General features: G+C 40.6%; 1 protein-coding gene across 2 annotated transcripts in view; it reads left to right on the forward strand.

The window, feature by feature from the left end:
• The window catches only part of LRP5 (LDL receptor related protein 5), a 136,409-nt gene that overhangs the window by 101,524 nt on the left and 15,003 nt on the right, over positions 1 to 19,882 (forward strand). For both annotated transcript variants that reach the window (XM_082283112.1, XM_082283111.1), the window contains exons 8-16: positions 4,684 to 4,900; positions 6,457 to 6,746; positions 8,750 to 8,976; positions 9,313 to 9,497; positions 11,726 to 12,049; positions 12,920 to 13,122; positions 13,420 to 13,631; positions 15,507 to 15,697; positions 19,074 to 19,283. In XM_082283112.1, coding sequence (XP_082139238.1) covers positions 4,684 to 4,900; positions 6,457 to 6,746; positions 8,750 to 8,976; positions 9,313 to 9,497; positions 11,726 to 12,049; positions 12,920 to 13,122; positions 13,420 to 13,631; positions 15,507 to 15,697; positions 19,074 to 19,283 — 2,059 coding nt within the window. The remainder of the gene's footprint in view (positions 1 to 4,683; positions 4,901 to 6,456; positions 6,747 to 8,749; positions 8,977 to 9,312; positions 9,498 to 11,725; positions 12,050 to 12,919; positions 13,123 to 13,419; positions 13,632 to 15,506; positions 15,698 to 19,073; positions 19,284 to 19,882) is intronic.

A 19,882-nucleotide genomic window follows, 5' to 3' on the forward strand; every position in this document is an offset into this window, starting at 1 on the left:
GGCCATGACCAGATCACTTTTGAATAGCTTCAAGGATGGACACTCCCCAGCCTCCTTGAGCAACCTGTTCCAGTTCTCAGTCACCCTCACAGCAAAATTGTAGCTTCCCACAAGACTCACAGAGCCACAAGCCCACCATGAGTCTCCTGAATATGTCAAATGTGTCATTTTACTGTTGCCAACCTGCTATGTCTGCTCACACAGTGATTTAGCTCAGCCCAAGAATTGATTTCCACTTGACTACAGCTTTGTCTGTAGCAATCGAATAAATTTTGTTTTATCCTAGTGACTGAAAAATAGGAGTAAGGTCTTAGAGGTCTCTTTGTTGTTCTTGTCAAAAGATGTCCTGTATCTATGCTGAATAGCTGTTTTTTTCACAGATGCACCTGAAATACAGCTTGACTACATGAATCATGCTGATGTGTGGAATTTAATTGCATTCTTTTACTTTAATCTTCTTCAAAGAGCCAAGAGCTTTTGAGTGTTATATTTAGAAATATTTGTAAAATCATTTTGCATACATTGCAGCAGCATCTAAAAAAAAATCACACCTTATCACCTTCTCGTGTTTTTTGTGTAATTCAGTTCATTAAGGCGTTTGATGTTGATTTCACTTTGCCCACAACAGATTTTAGCTGAGCTTGGCAATGCCTCATTAGGAGATTTGTCATTGAAGTCTTGAGACTAATCAGGGGCTTTCAGTGTTTCGTGTGTAAAGCACAACACATTTAGTGTTTCATTTATCCTTTGAGATCCATTTATCACTTGCACAGAGAGAAAGAAAACCCTGAGTGGAATACAGCCTATTCTAGTCAATTTGTGCTAAATTATAAGGATTGCACCTTAAAGTCTTGCCTTTTGTCTGCAGCCGGCAGATGTTAATTGTCAGATATTAAAAGATGAGTTAATATGGTATTTTATTATCTTTTCTTGTCTTTCCTGCGTGTGGTACATATATATTATAAATGTTCTTGCAGTCCCAATATCACCAGCAGAAGAACAACATGGTAAATATTTACATGATGTGCTCTTTCCACAGACTTTTAGTGGTCTGTTGAGTTGAGAAGATGTTTGAATTTGGAAAGGAGAGGGTAAAGATCTTATGGTATTATTCCAGTCCCTTTGAAGAAATGGGAAGTGCTGACTTAATAACACGAGTTATGCCTTTGGCCATATTGTGAGGCCTGTTTGTAGATTTTTACTTTGAATCCTCCTGGTTTCATCTGATATGCTAGAGTGGAGCTGTATCTCTGGGAAGGTGGATGGCAGCAAAATTTGAAGCAAAGACTGTGTACATGTACCTGTATTGACCTGCATGTGACACCTCCCTGTTCAAGCTTTGCCCTGGCTCCTACTATAAGATCACCTCAGGGAGAGAGTTAGCATTTCCTGCTTGTTGCCATGAAGTAACTATCACTTAGAGGGCTCGACTGCTCACAGCACAGAAAGATCCTCCAAGTCAGAGCTGTTCTTTCTGCATGCAAGGGAAGCCTGCTTGGATTTGTAGGTGTTCTGCCCATAGTATTGGGGAGGAATGTTTGGGAGACAGCAAGCATTTATTCCATCATTTTCTTAGCCAAAATATAAGCTATTAAACATTTTATTGCTGTCTGATTCCACATTTTGGACCTATGTTGAACAGCCTTATAATCTGAGAGTGCTGCAGTAAGGTCTCACCAGAGCCTTCTCTTCCCTCAGCCTTTCTTCACAGCAGAAGTCTTCCAGCCTCCTGATGATTTTTGTGGCCCTCCTCTGAATCAGCTCTCAGTCTCTCTTGTACTGGGACCCCAGAACTGGATGCAATACTCCAGGTGGGGTCTCCCCAGAGCAGAGTAGAGGGGGAGAATCACCTCTCTCTACTTCTGGCTGTGCTGCTTTGGATCCAGCTCAGGATATGAGTGACTTTCCGGGCTGGGAGCACACATGGCTGGCCTCTGGAGATTTCTTTCACCCACCAGAACGCCCATGTCCTCAGCAGGGCTGCTTTCAATCCCATCATACCCCAGCCTGTATCAATACCAGGGTTTACCCTGACCCAGGTGCAGCATCTTGCACTTGGTCTTGTTGAACTTCATGAGATTCCTGAAGTTCAACAGCTTGGTGTTGTCTGCAACATCCACAGATGTGCATGGGTTTAAATAAATATGTCTGCATCCTTGGATTCAATCTTCACTTGTACATTTTAGTCAGCAGCTCTAGTATTTGATTTTACTGTCCATTTCTGTAAAAGTAGATGGAAATGTGGAAGTTTCATCCTCATCCTGCCGATGCACTGTTGTAAGGGAAATGGTGTCCTGTTTACTTAGTGTGGCACCAGTTTGTCTCCGGCACCTGAGTATGCGTGACAAACTTTTGAACCTGCAGTATTGCCTGTGGGACTAATAGTGTTCTAAATAAGTGAGCATTTGGGGTTTGCCTGGACATGATGTAATGACATAATTGCAGAACCATTTGGCTTTTAACCACAGATATGGCTTTTTTTTTTTAATGTACTCTATTTAGCTTAACAAAATGAAAAGATATTAATCTTCAGTCTCTGCTATTCCATCAAGTAGTAGAAGAATCCTAAGTTGATGGGCTGATACAAAGCTCCCTTGAAACTTAGTTTGCAGGAATGCCAGTGTATTTTTAACTGTCTCCAGCAGGAGGCTTTTTGTCCGGAAGGAATCCAGAGGTGTACATTGTAGCTTCTGTTCAAATTCACATCTGCTATGGCAATGATTTTTGTGCACAGCATAGGTAGGTACAGTTGTAGCAGTAGCTGACTGCTCACCTCTGCTGTTTGGTTGGTGGTAGCTGGAAAATCCAGTGCATTTCCCTCGTGTGTGGTGGGTTGGCTTTGGCTGGATGCCAGCTGCTCACCAAAGCAGCTCTGTCGCTCCACTCCCCAGCAGGACAGGGGAGAGAAAATGCAATGAAAGGCTCATGGATCAAGATAAGGACAGGGAGAGATCTCTCAGCAATTACTGTCATGGGCAAAACAGGCTCAGCTTGGGGAAATTACTTTCATTTATGGCCAATCAAATCAAAATGCATATTGTTTTCACAAATTTATAGAGTATTATAAGGTATTAAAGTGGAGATTTCATTTTAAGATTTATTTGGATATCTACTGTGTGTGCATGAACACAGTGAAATTCACATGCTAGTTTAGAAGGATGTGGTAATTGTTATTGGTCATGTTAAAAAAATTAATTTTAGGTGCTTCTGCTGTTAATTGTATATGAACAGAGCCTTACAACTCTATTAAATTGTGGTAAAAGTGATGGTTGATTCTGACTGCCCACATTTAGGCACTTAATGGTTTAATATTACGCTGCAATAAAGTTATAGGTATTTGTAATAAAAAATAAACATTGCTCAAACACTTAGAAATTTAAAAGTTAGGTCCTTAAATCAGAAGACAATAGAAGCACTGCATGGTGAAAGCAGCTTAATCACCTGGTAACAAGGTACAGGTTTAATATGAGTCTGAATAAACAAATAATTTCCAAATAGTAACAAGAGGAGACTGTTTAAAATCTCAATCACAGATAATGATAGCCTAAACTAGAGCAGAGCAGTTGTCCATCTGTAAAGCATTTCAAGCAAAAAATGGAGATTTGACTGGATCATGTTGGAAAATAAATTGTCTGAAGTTGTGGTTTTTTTGTTTTGGTTTTACTATGAACTTGGTGCCACTCACAGTACAAATTTTCAAACAGCACCTTAGAAATAAAGTAGATACATTGCAGCTACCAACTGCAATAAGGAGAGGAATCCAGGGGTTTGTCAGATAAATATTTTGTCCTGGTCCTATAAATACACATTCATTGCTGTGGGTAAGAGATGTCTGGGTGATTGAAAAGATTATTGCAGTTTGTGTAGTAGATGGAGGTGACTTTAGGCATGTGGCACATGGACATTTTAATTTCCTGTCTTACCCAGTGATTGCTGAACAGGGTCAGACTATATGAATCCCTTTCCTTCTGCCAAAGTAGAGTCATAGCACAAGGTCATTGTAGTAATTGTTTATGAAATCATTAACCAGTAGCACATATATATGTATATATGTATGTATGTACGTTTGTGGGGCTTATCCCATCTCCAAAATTATTTTTCCTTCTCTGCAGCTTCAGTAAAAAAAATTTTTATAAGGCAATACTTATTCCATATCTGAGTGGGGAAAATGTAACTCTGTTATGGTATAAAAACCCCAAAATTTCAGAAAGCAAAGATTTTACATGGCCTTGTTATGCTCTGAAGGAATTTTGATGGCCTCTGTTCCCCATGATTGAGGACTGAAGTTCACTCCAGCAATCTCTTGTTTCTGTGGAGAGGGTTCTGTAATGAGACCAAGACATAAATGGAAGTTAAAAATCCCTTGAATCTCACTCCCATCCCAAAAAACACTGCCTCTGCAGCAGTCTTTGCAGGTTTGAACTGATGCAAGTTAAATTCAAGTTGCTTGGATTTTTCAGTGGAGAAGGGGTGACATAAGCCACTTTCAGTCTTGCCATTTCAGTATATTTAATTTTCGACAATCCTAGAGGTATGTTCTTTTGAAAGGACATGCTGGGAATTTCAGGAAGTTCTTGCATAGCAGTAATTGTTCAAAATCCAATTGATATTGCCATTTGAATTGTACCCACATCAAAGAAGATTATTTCTTCCTTTTCCTTTTTTTTTTTGGGCATCCCACAGGTCATAAATGTTGACGGAACAATGAGGAAAACCCTCCTAGAAGACAAGCTTCCACATATATTTGGGTTCACACTGCTGGGAGATTACATCTACTGGACTGACTGGCAAAGACGAAGCATTGAAAGAGTTCACAAGATAAAGGCCAGCAGAGACATCATTATTGATCAGCTGCCAGATTTAATGGGCCTTAAGGCAACGAGTGTTACCAAAGTGTTTGGTAAGCATGGGCAACATAGCATGGGTCTGTGGGAGTCTCTCGATGGGCTTGCTTTCATTAAGCAGCTGTTGATCACTTGTAATGAGAGTAACTGTGATCTGATGGGTTTGAAAGGAAAATGAACCTGTTGTTTCTAAAGTTGGGAAAATGCAGTGTTGCAAAAGAAGTAGCTTCCAGTTTTTAGTGACATAAGTCTTCCACAGCTTTCACTACACTCTTTGAATTTTTAAGATAATTTTATTCCTCTATGCCATAGGAATCATTATTCTCACAGAAACGGTCTATTTCCTGCTGCTCTTTTCTTCCAGTGCAAGGTCCCATGATGTTCAGTTAGCAGAGTGCTTTTCACTCTTGGGTGGTATAGGCACAGTCAGTCACCATTACAACGTTGCCTCTAAGTATGTGGCACTTATATATTAACTCTTAACACCTCAGTTGTACCTAAATCTTAACTAAAACTTGCCCTTAGCATGGGATCAGCGGCTGGATCTCCATGTCCTTCCATTGCATCTCTGAAAGGTACAGCCAGTGCTTTAGGTCCTCTGCTGGCACTCTGCAGCAAGTATGTCACAGGAGCTCCGGGCTTCAGTGCACCACAGATTTTCCAGCTACCTGGAACACCCGAATTCGGGTATAGCAATAAACAGATTCATTAGTCAGCTGTTAAAATTAGTGAGAAGAGTCACAATGGAATCACATTAAGTATGTTAAATCATACCCTGACAGTATGTGGATTTCCAGCCTTCTCTACTTGAAAAATAATGAAGTCCTCAAGCTGCGGGTTATGGCATCAGTCTGAAATATATATGCCCTAAAAAGGGAAAATGAAAAGAACACTGGTTGAGACTGATCTTTGAGAACTCTTTTTTTTCTGTGTGTGTGGTAACATTCTTTAAATACCTACATCCTTGGTTCCAGCAGATGGAGAAAGGCACTCATTTATCTGTTGGTCCTTACTTTCCCCTACACCTTTCGTCCTCATCACATGAAAAAATAAGTGTGAGATTGTGGTGATCTTGTTGGAACTGCTTCTGCTAATGAATCTTCTCAGCTTTAAATTAAACAGGTGGGAGAGGACTGTGATTATCCAGCTCTTTTCTCACCCTTTTGTATCACTGAACATTTGTAAAAACTGGTGGTTTCAAAGAGATACAAAGATGGAGTACTTGGTCAAAAATAGCTAATTCATTATCTGCCTTCAGTGAACAAATTTAATATTTGGGGAGACAAGAAAGAGGTGTTTGTAGATGGTATTTGTACAATAGGAGGGACAGGTCCAGCTTCATAATCCTGGGTAGATGGAAAGAATCCACTTGGAGTGTTTTTTATTTTTTTTAGAATTCCCTGCTGACAACCCATAGTGTTAAGTTATTTTGGAAAATTATACTGTGTTTTTGCTCAACCTCCCGTGCTCTCCTTTTCCCGTTACCTTCACAATGCACTAATACCTGTTTTGTTTTGGTTGTTGGTTTTTTTGGATTTTTTTTAAGGAACTAATTCAATGCATTAATATCTGTTTTGCTTTGTTGTTTTGTTTATTTATTTATTTTTTTAAGGAACTAATTCATGTGCGGAGAACAATGGAGGCTGCAGCCATCTGTGTTTCTTTACACCCCAGGAGGCCAGGTGTGCCTGTCCCATTGGCCTTGAGCTGCTGAGTGACATGAAGACTTGCATCATTCCTGAAGCCTTCTTAGTTTTCACAAGCAGAGCAGCAATTCATAGGATTTCCCTTGAAACCAATAATAATGATGTTGCTATTCCTCTTACTGGAGTCAAGGAAGCATCTGCTCTGGATTTTGATGTCTCTGATAACAGAATCTATTGGACTGATGTTAGTTTGAAGGTATTACTGATGTGTGAATTCCTTGAATATAAAGCCATAGAGCAGTTACTTTGATCTAACAAAGGTCTCTGTTACATGATCTGTCCTGCAGTTGCCAGTGTTGTCATTGAATTGCATCCAAGGAGACCCTTGGAGATGAAGACAGTTGCACTGCTGAATGCACAGTAGGGTGACAGGCATCTTCCTGCTTCAAATAAAGATCCAAAGTGGTGTCTGCTCGTACCGAATGCCCAAGTCTTGGATGCGGGATGTGTTGCATCCATATATGTATCTGCTGTAAAAAAGCTGGGTTTATGTCACAGAGTAGAGTAATATAAACACTGAGCTCAGCAACCCCCCCGACCTTTCTATCCTCTTCCAATTTTGACTTGAAAGACAATTGTACTCAATATTAACATCTGACAAGTGAATTTAGGATTGTTTGCTGCTAGTCTGTGGCTCCAGATTGGCACAGAAAAAGCCAGGGGACATGTCCAGTCTCCTCCACACTGTGTTAGTGGCCCACCTGCCCCCAGTTCTATCTCAGTGTGTTCCCCAGCAGTTTGACATTTCCTGTGATGTTTGGTTCACATCCAAGTGTGTGCTAAGGTGAGGGTTGTGCTCTTCATCAGTGTTACTTGGCCTTTTGAAGTGAACTAAGTATATGGTAGAAAATGACAGATTCACTTCACTGTAACTAAATTATTCTATTTAGACTCTTAATAGGTTTTCCAAGAGCAATCAGAGTTTCCTTGCCAGTGTGCCCAAGCCACAATATGGCAAATCTCACTTGTGGAGCCTGCAGGGCTCGTGCAGTTTCCATAGCTTCTCTGTGAAGACTAATGAGGGCTGTGCTTCAGTGGTAACAGTGCTGCTTGTGGTGTGGATACCATTCCTTCAGGAAGAGTGCCAATGTAATAAATTAGTGTAGTGTAGACACAGTTACTAAATAAATCTCGCACAAGCACTTGGAGAGCAGGAGTTATGGACATCTTAACCATTTGTACTGGAAACCACATTACTCCAGCTGCATCAGTGAGTAGATCTCAGTCTCACTCTGTGCAGGACTGGAAAACATTTTACTCGTTTGTTGCCTCCTGAATTTTCCAGCATACTGTATTTTTGTATACACACCAGGTATCTTCTAGCACCTCTGTGTTCTCATTCCCCTTGTCCCCCACATCCAGCTGCTTAGCAGAGATACTGTAACTTCAGAGCTTATAGTCATCTCCCTTTCCTTTGGTGACCACCACTTCCCTGATCTCCTCCTGCCTCTGGTTATAGGAGGATGCATTTTCAAAAACTACACTGTGTGATTTCTGGGTTTGGCATTTACCTTTAAAAATATAAAATGTCTCTGACCCTTACACATTCATGTATCAAATTATTAAGAAATCAATAGCTGAAATACTGGCAGGCATGTAGACTGATTGCTCAGCAGTTGATAAGCAAGGGTGGGTAATTGGTCCTGGAAGTTACTATTTACCTGGGTTTGTTCCAGTGCTGTCAGGAGTGACTTATTTGTAAGTGTGCAGTCCTTGCCCTATGCCTTATTTTGATGAGTGTGCATAACCAAAATGTAGATGGGATCAGTAAATGTGCTCCAGGTGACTGTTTATGAGAAACAATTGAATTTAGATGCCACTGAGATGTGTTTCTGAGACTTAAAAACATTACAGTGAATTAAATAATTTTTAAAAACAGCTTCTTGTGCGCAGATAGAAGAGGGGGAGAGGGGTAAAGGAAGAATCTGCAGCTATATACTGCTTTCTGAAAATCATGTCCTTTTCAGATGTCTTGGTCTGGTCATCAGAAACCACTAGCTTTCTGAAAATTCAGGTGTTTTTCTCCTGAGAATTTCTATGTCTTTTTTGACAACAGAAATTAATTTTTTAAAATGTAACAATGGCTGGGTTTTTTTGTACTAAGTTCTTTCTGTACACCAAACTTCATGATAATTATTCCTTTTTATTTCACTGAGGTATCCATGAACACTGTCATATTTTTACACAATTGTTTTCCAGACCATAAGCCGAGCTTTCATGAATGGGAGCTCTGTTGAACATGTGATTGAGTTTGGGCTAGATTATCCTGAGGGAATGGCTGTAGACTGGATGGGAAAGAACCTCTACTGGGCAGATACTGGAACCAATCGCATCGAAGTAGCCCGCCTGGATGGACAGTATAGGCAGGTCCTTGTGTGGAAGGACTTGGACAACCCAAGGTCTCTGGCTCTTGATCCCACCAAAGGGTAAGGGACTCTTGTTTTTCAAAGCTTTGTGTGAGTGTTCCTGTATGTGGCAAGTTATTTGGCAGGTTACACAGCTCTGTTTCTTCAGAGTCTTTGAAAAAGCTATAAACCTTACACAATCCTATGGGTTACAATGAAAAATTAATAATTGTCAAAAATACTATTCTGCCTTTGTGTAAAAAAAAGGAGTATTGTGATGCTGCACATAACCACGTGGGTTATTCTTGGTTGTTTTTTGTTTTCAAGTGCTGCAAAGAAATTTAGAAAAGTCAAAGCATCCAGCTAAACATCATCATACCTGGCTGATGTCCTGTTTTTGTTGCATTCTCATTGCAGGTACATGTACTGGACTGAGTGGGGAGGTAAACCCAGGATTGTTCGAGCCTACATGGATGGGACAAACAGCATCACTTTGGTGGACAAAGTGGGGCGTGCCAATGACCTCACTATTGATTATGTGGACCAAAGGCTCTACTGGACTGACTTAGACACAAGCATGATTGAGTCATCAAATATGCTGGGTAATCTAGTGTTATATTACATCAGCCAGTACAGAAATATACACTGGCCATAGTAAAGTAATTGAATAATATGAAATTTGAATAATATAACTGGTAGTAAATCTGTGTGTATATTTTCTTATGAAAGGAAATGGAGAGTTAAGTGTTTAGAATATTAAAAAAACCTTCATAAATTAATAAGCGTATGGTGATTTCTAATGGTGGTGAGATAAGATGTCATTTCTCTCTATTGGTGTGAAACTGTCTGTGTTGTACCAAAGCAGAGATGGCTTCTGAGTTCTCAAAGTGAGGACAACTACAGGTTCAGTGTACATCATACCTGACATTTCAGCCTGGACACAAATATTCTGTTGAAGTATTATCTCTTATTTCTGTCTTCAGATGAGTTGTATTAGTTCTAAACCAAAATACTTCTTGCATTTCTGAGAGGCTGAAAGGTTGTGCAGCTACTTCTGCAGTGTATGTTTCAGATACAACTTTACACATGTTCATGTTTTCCATTGGCATTTCATTTACACATACGAGGGGTGTGCTCTGACTGACAATATACATAATTTCACTGCAACTAGGTTTTTTGTTTGTTTGTTTTTTAATCTGTGAAAAGATATTTTTAGAGTGAGATTTTTTTTTTAAGCTGTCATTGTGTGTGCTTATCTTTGGAATTCTGAGATTCTGAAGTCACTCCATCGTAGAAGGCCACCAGGGTGGTCAGGCTTGATTTGTCCTTAGTGAAGCTGGGCTGGCTGTGTCATGTCACCCCTCTGTCTTGTATGTGCCTTAGCATTGCCTCCAGGAGGATCTGTTCCATGATCTTCCCAGGCACGGAGGTGACGCTTACTGGTCTGTAGTTCCCTGGGTCCTTCTTTCTACCCTTTTAAAAATGTTTCCCTTTTTTCTAGTCACTGTCAACTTCATGGCTTTTCAGATACCATGGACAGAGGCTTGCCAACCTCATCAGCCAGTTGCCTCAGGAGCTGCATCTCATCAGGCCCCATAGACTTGTGCCCATTCACTTTTCTCATGTTGTACAATGTCCTTTTAGTCAGCAGATTATAAAGACTCAGGTAGACTTGCAGCAAGTGGGCTCATCAGTTGAGGGATGAATAAAGCACTCTGAAGTGGATGAGTGAATGCTGTTCCAGCTTAATCTTGGGCATTATAAACAGCAGGGGGGGAAAAAAATCACACTTTTTGGAGATTTTCCTCCATCTACTATGAAAATTCAATTATACAGCTTATCTGCTTCCTTCAAAAGAGCCTTTCTCCTGAATTCATCACTGCGGACCAGAATTGCTCTAAGAAGTCCCTGAGAGCATGCAGGATATCCATACCCCTAACTTGGAGAATTTAGATGCCTGAAAGTTACATGGGAAGGTTGCCTCTATATTTAGGTCTGGTGGTTTATAAGGAAATGGCCTCATGTTCTGGTTTGTGGTTATTTTATTCTTTCTCAAGTCTTGGTGAAAGTAGGGTAGAGGAAGAAAAGTGAGGTGTTCCGTAGAATCTGGCATTAGACGTTTGAGGCAGGAGGAGATGGTGCTGATAAAGGCTACATCTTCATTTGATGGCAGAGATTCATAGAGGCTTATGCTTGAAAATGTTCCGGAAGGTGGTTTGCAGTAAGACTTTATCTACTTCAGTAATGCATCTCTGTCAGAGGCCATGCTCTAGAAGGTGTTAAATCTGTTGTGAATGTTGCTAACTGAGCCACTGAGTGTGGGAGTACTGAGACTTCTGCCCAACAAATGGTTTCCTAAATTCTTGGGATAGCTGTATGTTAAACTGAACTGCAAAAGATTTGTTTCTTGAGTGAAGCACCATAATTTCTCATAGCAGTTTCTCTGTGAATCTCAAGCTTGTTGTTGCTTTTATGCGTATTAGTTGGCTTTTTTATTGGCCTAAGTGATTACTGGAGCTGGTGGTATTTTTGCACATGTTTTTCATGTCTATTTGGGTTGATAAGCATGAGACGTGAAGTAGTATTTATTTAAATTACAGTACACTGGCATCATTTCAAATTGTTCTGTAGGCAAGAGGGTATCAGGGTAAGGGTTTTGAATGCCACTGGTTACGTTATCTCTTGAGCAGATACTACTTAATAAAGAATCCCATTATGCTGATTTGGAAAATGAGGTTTTATTTTAAAAAAGATTTTTCTGAATGCCAGTCACAGTCTTCATTTTATGCCATGGGAATTGTCCTTTAGTTGGTTATCCTTGTTTTTGTAGGACAAGAACGAGAAATCATAGCAGATGATCTACCTCATCCATTTGGATTAACCCAGTACAGTGACTACATCTACTGGACAGACTGGAATCTTCACAGCATAGAAAGAGCAGACAAGACCAGTGGGAAGAACAGGACACTTATTCAGGGCCATCTGGATTTTGTCATGGATATATTGGTCTTCCATTCCTCTCGTCAGGATGGCTTGAATGACTGTGTGCAAAATAATGGCCATTGTGGTCACTTGTGCCTTGCCATCCCAAATGGATTTAGGTGTGGCTGTGCTGCTCATTACACCTTGGATCCCAACAGCAGGAACTGTAGTTGTAAGCCTTTTTATTTGCTACTATATTCTTCAGTGCTTGTGGCTCCCAGGTGCTTAAAGGAAAGGGATCCCAAGTGGGTTTCAAAGGCTCTGGCTTTAAAGGTAGTCTTTGAATATGAGGACAGAGTATGGAATTTCATATCCACTTTTGTGATGTGTACTAAGCACGAAGATTTGTATTTCAAGTCTTAGAAATGACAGTGGTATCAAGTCTGGTCTTTCTTGTTTTACCAGAAGTGCTTTCTAAGTGATTCAGCTGTGTGAGTGAAGCTTTCCCACTCCTTACCTAAGTGTGTAGGTGGGTGGAAAAGAAATTACGAACAAAAAATGTCTTTTTTCTCTTACATGTTTAATAAAGTCAGCTAAAATAACATTGTTAAGTAGTCTAACTTCTAAGTAGTTAGTCTAACTCCTAAGTATTCTGCACAACTTGCAGATGCCCTTGAAATACGTGTAAGTTTGTTTTCTCCCTGTATGTGATATTACGAGCCTGCCAGTTGACTGGCTGTCCAGTAGGAACTTAAGTTTCTAGTAAAAATAACACATGAATAGAAAATAGGCTGTTGATTTAAAAAAACACAAAACCCCAAAGCTTCCAGCATCCTGCATAGTAGCATATAAAGAAATTTTAACTGAATGAAAGGATGAATTTTTGAAAGGTAAGTCCTGCAGACTTAACCTGATCTCCTTCTATAACTACAGGAAGAAACATTTCATCTTAATAGCAAAAACCTCCAATTATAAATTACTTAATTTTCATTGTGAGTATTAGTGTCTCTCTGGGATTTTGTTCTAAATATTCTTTTCCTTCTGTGGGGATATATTTTGGGGAATTTTACTTTCTCATGCATTCTGTTTTGGCTTGTTTCAGCCCCTGCCAGTTTCCTGCTATTTAGCCAGAAATCTGCCATCAGCAGGATGATACCTGATGATCAGCAAAGCCCAGATATCATCCTACCCATGCACGGTCTGAGGAATGTCAAGGCTATTGATTATGATCCCTTAGATAAATTGATCTACTGGGTGGATGGACGCCAGAATATTATAAAAAGAGCCAAAGATGATGGCACCCAGGCAAGTGTACATCTTGTATATAGTTTTATGTCAGTCTTTTTGTGTGCTTTTACTTTATGCTTGACCCCTTCTATCCTCTTCTATCTGCTGCATCAAGGGATCGTCACTGTCAACTGCTCTTGCCAGCACTTACTCATGGATATTCTATTTATATATGAGAACTATTGAACGTTTTTAGGATTGTGGATTTAGGTGTTTCTAAACCATCAGGCAGGTAAACCATGCTTTCTGTGCAGTGTTCTTCAGTTAATCATCAGAATAATGACTGGAAATCATTGCCCATGTGTTGTCTTGCAGCCTTTCACTGTAATGAGTACTCCAAACCAAAGTCAGAACCCAGAGAAGCAGCCACATGACCTCAGCATTGATATATACAGCCACACCTTGTACTGGACCTGTGAGGCCACGAATTCCGTCAATGTGCACCGGCTGAACGGCGAATCCATCGGGATGGTGCTGCGAGGGGATCACGACAGGCCCAGAGCCATCGTAGTGAACGCAGAGCGAGGGTGAGCTTCCTTCCTGTACCTTGTACAGAGCACTCTTGGGATGTGTGTCAGCTCTGTGTGTGGGAATCTTGAGCTGCATCTGCCTGTTTTTAGAAAGAGAAGTTTTGACTATTGTTCGGGGTGTAGGTGACTGCTTGTCCAGTTCTGGCTTCTGAAGGTATCCAGCTTTCTCTTCCTGCTCCCTCCTTTGCCTCTGTTCACACAGCTGTGTGGGAGGAACTAACCCAGGTGGTGACAGCAAAGTAAAACCACCTTGTCCTGTTCTCTGTGTAGATGCGCAGCCCTGCCACCTAATAGGAAAAACAAATCTGGGAATCTGGCTAATAAATGTTTAATCATCATTAAACAAATATTTCCAGGGGTAAAAAAAGGAGCCTCTAATTTGATGCAACTGTTCCTGCTAATGTAGTAGAAGAAAGCTTAAAGACTTAAACCCCTTATATTCTGTACATTTTTCAGTTATTTCTGCTGTGATGTGTATCTTAAAAACCTCTGAAATGAATTGAAGCAGGTAGGATGCGCTAGAGTGATTTCCCATGGGATGAAAATATGTTGTTTTGCTGCAAACCAGTTTTGGTTAGATTCAACAGACACTACCTCTGCTTCTGGTAGTTAGTAGCTTCCTTCTTAGATGTCAAAGATGGTCCCTCACTGTTCTCTTTAATAAGTTAGATGCTTAAATCCCAGTTTACTACTAAATGGCTTACCATGTGCTTGACAGATGTTGAATGACAGTATTTCACAACTGTGTGGATGCAGTAGTACCCAGAGAGACTGTCTGGAGCGTTTATAGGACTGGTGTTTTATACCAGTGTACTCTGCACAGTTCAAAAGCTGTTGTGGGGAGAGGGGGATTAGAGGAAAGATTCTAATCTTATTGGGACTAAGTCACTTGGATATAGTTTGTAGTTATAAAAGCTTATCTGCTTTCTCCATTAAAATGGGAGTTTGGGTTTGTTGATCTCTAAAACTCTTAACTTTTCTGGTCAGGTCTTCAAGTGATTTAACGCTAAATCTGTTTATAAATTAAAGGAGGAAAAATGAGGAAGACACCATGTTAAACACTGTGACTGTCTGGGAGAGCTGAATGAGTGATCTTCAACAGCTTCTGCCATGGTTACAGAAATCTCTTCCTCCCCCTCTCCCTTGGCTGCATGTTCTCACTGCTGCCTCCCCTCCTCGTGCCATAAGGAAAGGCTGTGCAGCAATGCAGCCCATGCTGTTGGAGAGTTTGCTCATATTACTCACCACTGAAAAAATAGTGGACTTTTCCTTTAAAGAGTTCTCAGTTCATCGTGGGAGGGGTGCACAAACCCTGTTTTCTCTAAGCATGAGGAGGGCAGAGACTGCTTTTGTTTGCAGCTGACCTGGCTTAGACAGATATAAAGAATTCATGGAACTAAGATGTCAGGAATATGCCATCCTCAGTTATTCTGTAATCTTTTCTCAAGTTTGGTAGGAAATTTTACTTGCTAAGAAGGAAAGGTAACCTAGAAGGAGAGGAGGTGGTGGTTAATGTTTTTTTTGTCAGAAAGAACTTTTGGACTCAGATTTGCAAGTGGGGACAGCTTTACCCAGGGAGAATTGCAGAAAATCTGTGCTAATCTCTTACAACCCCCAGCTCTGTGCAGGAGCAGTGCTGCTGGTGAAGCAGTGCTGAGGCATTTTATGGCCTGGAGATAAATCCTATTAATTTTAGGCTGAGTGTGTCAGTTAGCAGATGTTTGGTTCTGGATCTTTGCACCTGGGAGCAGTCACCCCAGCCACGCCTGTGAAACCATTCCCACTTACAATGTGGGTTACAAGACCATGCGTGCAAAGGGGAATTGGCTCTCCCTGGAGCTCCCAGTTCAGTGGTGCTATCTCTGCTTTCAGGTACATGTACTTCACCAACATGCAGGAGAGAGCTCCCAAGATTGAGCGTGCAGCCCTGGATGGCACAGAGAGAGAAGTGCTTTTTACAACTGGCTTGATCCGACCAGTAGCACTGGTGGTTGACAACAAACTTGGAAAGCTTTTCTGGGTGGATGCAGATCTGAAGCGCATCGAAAGCTGTGACCTGTCAGGTATGTGGTATGAAGTGAAACATTTGCAGCACAGTGTTAGCATGTACAGGACATCATTCCCTCTTTGATGCTGACCCTGCTGGCTTTCATCTCCACTGTTGCCAGTTCTGTGTAGGCAGTCACAGACAGCAATTGCTGGTGGGTTCCCATCTTTGAAGTGATTAGAATAAACATGACTGTAATGACTGACACCCTCCAAGACAGCCATTTGACTTTTGATATATTCTGAAAGTGTTGTTAGTCATGAAACCCCTAAATCACCTCCCCTGAGCCCCTTTTCTTTTCTTAGTGGTTTGGAAAGTGCATATTTTTCAATTTTTCTTTCTCTGGAGCTTACAGGTTAGTAAATCAAGGTAGCTTGAAAAAAACAAACAGAAGAAAGGGCAATGTTCTTTTTTCTAATCTGGGTGATAAGACAGATCACCTGAAATAGCATTGTTGCAAGACAGGGGAGAGATGCCAACTCATCACAGTTTTCCCACATTAGTAAGATAAAGCATTGCTCCATATCCAATGTAATAGCAGCACCTCATGGATCTTAGAGAGCATGGTTCATCATTGACTTTCAAAAGCACTTGATAGGGCTGAAGAAGTGGAGAAATTGGCTCTGGTAGGCAGTATAGAACAGAGGATGCAATGGTCCTACTTTCTGACTCATGACTTGTTCTCTCATGATCATCCATGTGTCAAGAAATGAAACCCGTAAAGGAAGTGCAGAGAGAAGGGAGTAAGTGTGAGGGAATAGAAGCTGGGCTGTTATAGTCATTGGTACATGCCACAAAGGGCTGAAACCCCGATTTTGGTGACTCTTCTTGCCACGTAGTCACATCCTTCCCTTGTGTTGCAGTGAAGCAATGAACTAAAACAGAAAGTTGTTCACCTTTTTACAAGGGTAGTTTGCTTTTGAGCACCTAAAACTGACTCAAGGTGAGACTTTTCCAAAGGGGATAAAAACAACAAAGCTACAGATGGAAAGGTAGAGCAGCCCATGTCTTTCATCAGTTACCAAGATGAATAGGAGAGTATTGTCAAACTGCCTGAGCAGCCACAAAATGTTCAATCCAAGATAGGCATCAGAGAACCTACAAAAATTTGTAGGAGAAAAGAAAGTAAGAGGAAGACAAACCACATTTGAGAAGAAAAGGTGACAGAGTGGAACACATAACACAAAATGCACCAGAGATACTGAGGGGGCTTCTCTAGTGATAAAAGAAGTGCTGTAGGAGGACATTTAAAAGTAAAATGACAAGATGGCAAGGCTTCATGTTATGCAGGTATGCTGAAGTGATACCCAAGAGAGATGGAAGAGGCACCAGATTAGAAATCATATCCAGTCACAGACAAAGAATCAAAGCTTATAGGTAATACAAAAGCAGGGGGAAGCTACAGGATTAGAAGAAAACAATGTTTATGAACTAGAGACAGATGTATCCTTAGCCAGAAAACTGTGGTTGTTATTTGATCCAGCTGAGCTCACTGTAATTTGACTCATTGAGATGTTGATTTTTTTTAATGGGTTAGCAGCGTATTTTTATTTTAAAATGCTCTTCAGGCTTGCATCACAACTTCAAAAGAAATTTGAGAGCCAAAGTGATGTTGATTTGAATTACTTCCTCTAAATATTATTTTCTGAGCAAAATACTTTAAAATGGGCATATGTTAGGAAAAGCTTTTTAGCATAAACTAAAGCTGCTGAATAAATGGGACCAAAATTGTGTATAGCATCCTTCATGCCAATTAAACTGGTCTAGACACCCTTATTCTGCTGTAGACTTACAGAGGTGATATGGTTATGGGGGTTCCTGAAGTTTGCGCTGCACCCTGATTAACAGCATCCTGCTAAATCAGGGAATAACCTCAGATGTCCAGTGCTTAACTTTCAGAGAGGGATGAAAGAACTATAAACCCATCTAACAGTATTCTTTACGCAGTTCTGGAATTTTTCAGTTTGAATTAGACCAAAAGTTGGTTTTAAACTCCTTTAATTTAAAAGCATTCACCCTTGTCCTATGACTATCTGCCCACGTAAAAAGTCACTCTCTTTTTTTTATGAGCTCCCTTTAAGTATCGTGAAAGGCTCCTTTAAGGTCTCCCCAGAGCCTTCTCTTCTTCAGGCTGAACAACCCCAGCTCTCTCAGCCTGTTCTCATAGGAGAGGTGTTCCAGCCTTCTGGTCATCTTTGCGTCCCTCCTCTGGAGCTGTTCTAACCATATGCAAAACTAATAGAACCTGTTAATGTTACATTCTTGTGCTTGGCTGAGCTCTAGATAATTTATGCAGCAGATTAGTTGAATCCAGTTCTCATAGCGTTTTTATTATGTAGATTCTCTAATCTCATTTTGTGTAGATACTAAAAACTTACATTTTTTAAATACAAACAGACATAAGGTCTTAGTTTCAAAATTAATTGTGAGGGCAGAAGCAGCACCAAGTTATGATTTTGTTATAAATTTTAATTTTTAAATCAAATATATCCAGTTACATAGGCATACACAGGGTCAGAAGGGTTTTGGTGAATTAATAGAATAATTTTGAATATCTTTTTCACTGTAGAAAAGAATAATAAAAGCAATAATTAAATGCCTCTAAGTGTAGGGCAGTACGCAGTAGAAGACTGCAAGTAATTAAAGTGAAAACTGATAATAAATGCATTTTTACTTGACCTCATTGGTTTAAAGCAGATTTTTACACATTTTTATAAAGCAGGGAGCCCGAGCATTTGATAGTGTTCCTATTTAGGAGCATACTGAGTCACTTGGAGTTTGGGTGTTATTGTGTGTTACTAAATAAAAAAGTTGGGGGTTTTTTTAAGAGCTGTTCTTTTCTGATCATATATCTGTGGTTGTCAGATAGGCCAAGGTTTGGTGCTTGCCTCTTGCTTTGTGTGATAAATGTGTTTTATTTGAGTAACAGCAGTGAAACTAAATTGGTTGTATTTCACTCTTGCTTATAGATTCCAGAAAAAATGTACTGCTCCATGTGTGAGTGCACTGTAAAACTTTTGGCCCAAGAGCTGAGTCTGTATCAGCTTTTGGGAGCACTCACAATTGCACATAACAGTGTGAGGCTGAGCATGCCTGACGGACCAGCCAGGCTGTGCAGGGATGAGCTGGGTTTCACATTGCGTCTGCTTGCCCTCAGGACATGGCACCTGGTATTTCACCATCATTTACCTGAGATGAGAGTGAACTTTACCTGAGCAGAGTCTTGGTCTGCATAGACTGATGAAGCCAGTGACCTTGTAGCTCACTCTCTCCAAGCTTTCATTTGGTTTGGTTTTAGATGGGATGTTGCTTTGTGATGTTGTTTTAGGGAATAATTTAGAAGTCAACTGGTGTAAAACTAGTCTTCAGTTTTTGGTTTTTCTTGGTCTCAGGTGCCAACCGTGTGACCTTGGAGGACTCCAACATCCTTCAGCCCACGGGACTCACTGTGCTGGGGAATCACTTGTACTGGATTGATCGTCAGCAGCAAATGATTGAGAGAGTGGAGAAAGTGAATGGGTACAAAAGGACTAGAATTCAAGGCCGGATTGCTCACCTGACAGGCATTCATGCTGTGGAAGAGCTTGATATGGAAGAGTTCTGTGAGTTTATTTCAATACCTGATGTATCTTACTCTTGGTCATTGTATCTCAAAGTCCTCATCCAGCTGAATATTGTAATAATGTTGCCCATTGGCTTCAAGTAAGCCATGGAATGCTTTCAACTTGGCCAGTCAGGATGGCAGGAGAGCAGGAGAAACAAATTCCTCATTCTTGTCGAGGAGACTATTGCTGCACAGATAGGACATGTGACATCATGGCACTGAGTTACCTGCTTTGTACAAGCTCACATGACACTGAATTCAGTCTAAAAGATACTAATAATTCTAGTTGTTCATTTTCTAAGTACAGTCAAGTAACAGGTCTTGGGAAAACCTCTAATAAGAACCAAAAGGACTGTACTTGCCTTTTCTCCAGGGGTTTCAGACTCCTGTGTAAAGTATGACTGGTTTGACTCGGCACAGTGGATGATGTAACAGCCTGCAGCGAGGGAGGCAAAATGGGGATGAAGCTCCGACAATGAGTTGTACTGTGGATGTGGAATTTCTCTCCCAATAGAGGTGGAGCATTTTAGGTGCTCACATCTGAAAGGAATCATTCATGCAGGATGTTCTTTTTCTGGACTAGTGGTCCAAATTACT

The sequence above is a fragment of the Coloeus monedula genome (genome assembly GCF_965178545.1).
Source record: "Coloeus monedula genome assembly, chromosome: 6".
NCBI lineage: Eukaryota > Metazoa > Chordata > Aves > Passeriformes > Corvidae > Coloeus > Coloeus monedula.